The 6,165-nt window shown below is 37.1% G+C and overlaps 1 protein-coding gene and 1 long non-coding RNA gene across 2 annotated transcripts; one reads left to right on the forward strand and one right to left on the reverse strand.

Moving 5' to 3' along the window:
* Positions 1-794: 794 nt before the first annotated feature.
* Positions 795-1,619, reverse strand: LOC140670987 (uncharacterized). The gene is made up of 3 exons (XR_012047653.1): positions 1,566-1,619; positions 1,098-1,389; positions 795-872 (listed from the first exon to the last, which is right to left on the reverse strand). It is a non-coding gene; the product is annotated as an uncharacterized lncRNA (long non-coding RNA).
* Positions 1,620-2,608: 989 nt separating this feature from the next.
* Positions 2,609-6,165, forward strand: LOC140670850 (uncharacterized). The gene is made up of 4 exons (XM_072901634.1): positions 2,609-2,781; positions 2,936-3,476; positions 3,739-4,096; positions 4,196-6,165. The coding sequence occupies exons 1-4, from the start codon at positions 2,609-2,611 to the stop codon at positions 6,163-6,165; spliced, it is 3,042 nt and encodes a 1,013-aa protein (XP_072757735.1).

The following is a 6,165-nucleotide window of genomic DNA, read 5'->3' on the forward strand; positions in this document are numbered from 1 at the left end:
GAAACATGAGGTGGTGCCACTGACTTGAACAATTGTTTGAAGATTTTATGAAAATCATCTTGAGTTTTCGAAACAAAACATTCTATATATTATTGCATATTCTTGTAGCTCATCTCGAGAGCTTTCCAAAACACTATGATAAAGTATTTTTTTATTAAGCACTTTACGAGTTATAAGGATTGAAAATCACAGTATTTGCCGGCATTAGCATTAAATCCAAGGTGTGTACCGGCCGATGAAGGTAAAACACGAGGCTGATCCGGCCGATGAAGGTAAGACCCAAGGTTGAGCCGATAACTCAAAAAGTACTTATGAAAAAATACTTTATCATAATGTTATGTAAAGCTCTTGAGATGAGCTACAAGAATATGCAATAATATATATGGTGTTCCAATTAAAAAATTCAAGATGACCTGCATGTAACCTTCAAAGAATTACTCAAGGTCAAATCACTGGCACCATCAAAACCATTCAACGTTAGTCTAAAACATTTTTTCATATTTTCTGTATTTTTCAAGATATTTGCCAAAGATGATTAAAATTAAACCCTGTATATATATATATATATATATATATATATATATATATAAACAAAATGGATAGTTTGACAGCCGCAGACAACAGGAACGAAGCAGTACACGAATTTAATAATAAACAACCAACCAGCATCACGGAAAAGAGACAACAATGTCAATAGCATACCTATTTCAGAAAAGGGATTTTAGATATTGCTTCGGCAGTTATAGCAGCATTGTGTGGGAAAAGTCTTGCCAGCATTTTGTTTGGTACGTAATGAGTGCCTTCAAATTTACAGAAATAGCGACCTATTTCGCTATTTTCGATCCATTTCGGTGTTATTAAAGTTATAGCGTCTAAAATAAAAAGCATGAATAGAATAAATTATTCATAATCAACAATAAGAAAAAAAATCAATAAATAAAATAATATAATAAAGAAATAATAAAATAAGTAAAATAAATAAATTAAAAATAATAAGATATAAACCAAAATAAAATATTTCCTATTGTGTAAAAAAAGAGGAACTCGTACGTTAAACAAATATAATTTAAAATGAAGATGTCTAACGATATTTATACCTTCTTGCACGTAACACATTTCATTATTTTCGGTAAGAATTAAGTAATGTGTCTGTTGTTCTACACTACAAGTATTGTAGATCTTCAATGGCATTACATAATAGTCTGATATATTTTCCCCATTTCTTCTAGAGAACGTAATATTATTTCTGTCCTTATAGTAATGCCATCCGATTATCACGCCAATCGAACAATCTGTAGATTGATGCTTATGTGTTACAATTGTTCCAACCGCAAATTTTACTGCTCGTGGTCTTAATTCATGAACTTGAGATTCCTTCTTTTGCAAAGTCTGAAAAAATTACATTTTTGTTAAATATTTTTACCAAGTATAATAATTTTTAAATAGCTTTTTGCACTAAATTCTGGATATTTATAATTTATGTATACATAATTGTATATATTATCAGAGAAACACGAGATAGATTTCTCTCTATTATTAATATGCATCATGTTCTGATAACATACCACGTACGAATTCTTATTATACTTCCATATTTCAGATTTCAAGTGAGAGTCTTCAGTAAGATATAGCATCATCTAAAAAATATAGAAAAAAAAAGATTAAATATATAAACAAGATTAGAAACGCGAAAATAAAAAATAATTTTTTTGCTTATAAAGCTTATTTTATTGATTTATATCTTTGCCAAGATTATGAATTTATTAATTATGTTAATAGGACACAAACATAGTTGGAGGTTAATCTCTTCTGCTGATGGTATACCTATATAGTACTGTTTGCGGTAAAATCACGTAGTAAAAACCTTTGCTTCATAAAACCACTTGGGAATTCATTAGATCTTACAGTAAAATATGTTACCATTTCTAGAGTATTCCTATGACTGTAAACAATAAATTGTAATATATGATAACATATCTATATGATAAAAGTAAAAATATCGAAAGGTTAAATAATTTTTAATCTTTTATTAGACTTACTCTCTTGGAAACCAAATTAAATAGAGACGCCGGTCACTAGCGGGATGTTCTAATATTATCTAGAAGTCTACACCAAGTCTATTAGCCACGCAGTAACATATTATTAATAAAATTAGTTCTTCGTCACATTTACTGGTGCGACGAGAAATAATAATATTAGTGAGCCCACTACCGATTTCAACGTTCGACGCGCTCGTCGAATGCTAACATGCGTCATTTTAAATATGCCGCTAAACGAGCACTATAATCCACCGACGAAACCCGCACGCGCAAGATCGAGAGCCAATCGGGGACTCCCGCGACGGCCATCTCCCACCTGAGGTGAGGAGACTCGATATCTCTCTGCCGCTTCGATCCAAGATCGACAGAGTGTCGATCAGAGAGAGTTTTTTTTGTCGGTGAAATATCGATACGACTAAATTCAGTTCTTTACAAATCTCTTTATATATCAAGAGGCCGAGTCCTCTCTTGTATCAAGGCCGAGTCCTCTCTTACACCAAGTGTTAACTAAAGATTCTATTAACCGAAAATAGTATGTGAAAATTTACAACCCTCACGTACAAAACTCCATGGTGCCTCCTGTGAGGTGTTCGCAAGAAAAAGGTGAACCCCATAACCGACAACGAGAGATAAACAAGTCAGAGTGCATAAGATACGCGTCAGACCGCCTCCAACGGAATCATGGATTGAATTACGCAGAACGATACGAAGAACAAACTATGCTGGAACAGACGCATAAACGGTAAGTACATTGCAAACAAATAACGAATAACCGATCAAACAACTTCCTCTACACACATCTCCAGCCTTTCCCATATATTCCAAAAAAACATTATGGCCAATCGAATCAAATTACTCGTTCAGAAACGAACTTCGTTAAAATCGCAAATGACCAGTCTCACTAATTGGATTGAACGTAAACAATACGACAAAGCCGCTTTAAGAATACGCATGAATCGAGAACTCTATCATAAATATGAAGAGTTTAACGACGAACTCTTATTACTTGAAACAAGCGATCAACATAAAGAGGAATTCGCGAACGTACAAGATAGATTTTACACACTTGTCGGCAAGGTTGAAAGAATTCTCAATATCTCCGCGCGTTCCGCCCAAACCCCCGCGTCTTCCGCCGACACTGACGATACGAGTAACATGATACAGCCGCACGATTCGGGAACGGCGGTATACACAAAGCGACGAGTAAAGTTACCAGAAGCGTCGTTGCCTAAATTCGATGGTCGTTATGAGAATTGGCTCTCGTTTAAAAATTCTTTTATCGCCATGATTGATTCCCAGACAGACTTAGAGGATGTACAAAAATTGCAATACTTAAAATCCGCGTTAACGGACGAAGCAGCTAATAAATTAAAGATTTTATCGATTGAAGGCTCAAATTACGCAAAGGCGTGGGAGCTATTAAAACGTTCTTATGAAGTGAAACAAATTTTGATTTCGCGACATCTATCATTACTTTTAAACTTACCCCTCGTAGAGAAAGAAACCACGGTCTTTCAAAACTTGCTGATGACGCGCAGCAACACGTTACATCCTTAGCCGCATTGGGAGTCACGGTAGAATCCGAAATACTCATGAACATATTAAAAGGCAAATTACCGAAATCCACGGCTGAAAGGTGGGAAGAAATACTAGGCCGGGATAAATTTCCAAAGACGAATTATACGAATTCATATACAAGACAGCAGTTCGAGTATCCAAACGCGTTCGCGAGATGTCAAAACGAGAAGACGATAAACATACATTCAGTAAAAAAGCACGGATATGCAATAAGGCGTTCGTAGTCGGCACAATAACCAATTGCACGGCATGTAAAAATAAACAACATCCGTTATTCAAATGTACCGCGTTTAAACAATTAACCGTTCCTAAAAGGATCGAGTTCGTGCGAAACGCGAAGCTTTGTTACAATTGCTTGCGCTCACATATCGGCAAGACGTGCAATTATAGCAGTTGCGCCATCTGTCAAAAGCGTCATAACACCCTTTTACACATGGAAACGAACAAATCTACATCGACGACAAACAATGCAAAAGAATGTAAGGAAACGAAACACGAATGACATTATAAAAAGAGCGGCGAATCGGCAATCTTAACCACAAATATCGCGGATTTGACGCCTCAATTGATGACAACAGCAACCGTATTCGTGCAAGATCATGATCGTAATTTGATTAAATGCCGCACATTATTAGATACATGTGCCACTGCCAATTTCATCTCCGAGAAATTCGCGAAATCTTTAAGACTCCCCATAACTCCCTACACATCAACGGTCAGTGCCATCAATTCCACGAACACGGCATCACGAGGTATTACCTCAATCGTAATCCAATCATTGCATAACGAATATCGAAAAAGATTAATATGTCTATCTATCCCGACAATAGCAAATTTAGTTCCGGCCGAAATATTTCCACGTCATCTCATAAAAATGCTGTCAAATATTAAATTAGCTGACCCTGAATTTCATATACCGCGAACGGTTGATTTATTACTAGGATCTGCAACAACCATTTCACTATTTTCGATCGGGCAGATCGATTTATCTCTAGAAAATCGCGAATTATATTTGCAAAAGACTCGTCTCGGTTGGATAGTAGCGGGCGGAATAACTTTCCAAAATCACGTGAAAAACGTCACGTGTCAATTAACCAGCCTTGAACGACTAATTACTAAATTTTGGACAATCGAGGATCTCCCATCAGAGTTCCCGAAATCCCCCGAGGATATCGAATGCGAAAAACATTTCTTAGAAAACGTTACACGCGATAAGGACGGTCGTTACACGGTACGATTACCATTTCGCAAAAGTGAGAGACGTCTCGGCGAATCGCGAATGTCTGCTCTTAAACGCTTAAACTCTCTTGAGCGAAAATTTAATTCAAACAATAGTCTGAGAAACGCCTACTCGCAAGTGATACAAGAAGATTTGAACCAGATGTTCATAATCAAAGATCCGATTGATAACGGTTTTTATCTACCACATCACGCTGTGATCAAGTCCACGAGCGATACTACGAAAACTCGGGTAGTATTCGACGCGTCTGCAAAATCAAGTACAGGCACATCCTTAAATATGCTAATGACAGGACCGACGATACAAAATACATTGTTCACACACTTAATACGATTCCGTACCTATAAATATGTTATTACTGCCGATATAGAAAAAATGTACCAGATATGGCTACACGAAAACGATAGGATATATCAACGATTATTGTGGCGTCACGGTCATCAAATAACTTTACAACTTAATACCCTCACGTTTGGTGTATCATCATCCCCCTATCTCGCGATAAGAACAATTCACAAATTAGCCGACGACGAAGGCGCAGAATTTCCTGTAGCCGCCCAAGTACTCAAAAACCATCTATATGTCGACGATTTATTAACCGGGGCTAATACTATCGATGAAGCTTGCGCAGTACGAGATGATGTAACAGCGTTATTATCTCGAGGCGGGTTCCATATACGACAATGGGCATCCAACAACGCTTGTGTTATCAACGATGTAGAACCCGACACGATAAATTCGAATCTGATATTAGATAAGGAGAGTTGTTTAAAAACGCTAGGCATATCATGGCACGCATCTAACGACGTACTACGTTACTCGGCGCGCTCGATCAATCACGCAGAAAGAATTACGAAAAGAATTATCTTCTCAGAGATTGCCCAAATTTACGATCCGTTAGGTATATTAGGGCCTGTTATATTATACGCCAAAAGGTTGATGCAGAATTTATGGCGGAATAAACTAAATTGGGATGAATCAATTCCAGCTGACATTCACACCGCGTGGATCAACTTTGCGACGCAGTTAGAATTAATCCATGATATATCAATTGAGCGTCTAGTATTGACGCCAGATTACGCGAATGTTCAAATTCACGGTTTTTGTGACGCGAGTCAAGAAGGTTATGGCGCATGCATATATTTGTGCTCTGAAACCCAAAATCGCGAGGTACACTGTCAGTTGCTTTGCGCCAAGTCACGAGTAGCCCCATTAAAATCGACCACCATACCTCGTCTAGAGTTGTGTGGCGCACTTTTGTTGGCTAAATTACACGATGCAACGTGCAATGGGAATCGTTCCCGATAA

This window comes from Anoplolepis gracilipes, chromosome 11, assembly GCF_047496725.1.
Source record: "Anoplolepis gracilipes chromosome 11, ASM4749672v1, whole genome shotgun sequence".
NCBI lineage: Eukaryota > Metazoa > Arthropoda > Insecta > Hymenoptera > Formicidae > Anoplolepis > Anoplolepis gracilipes.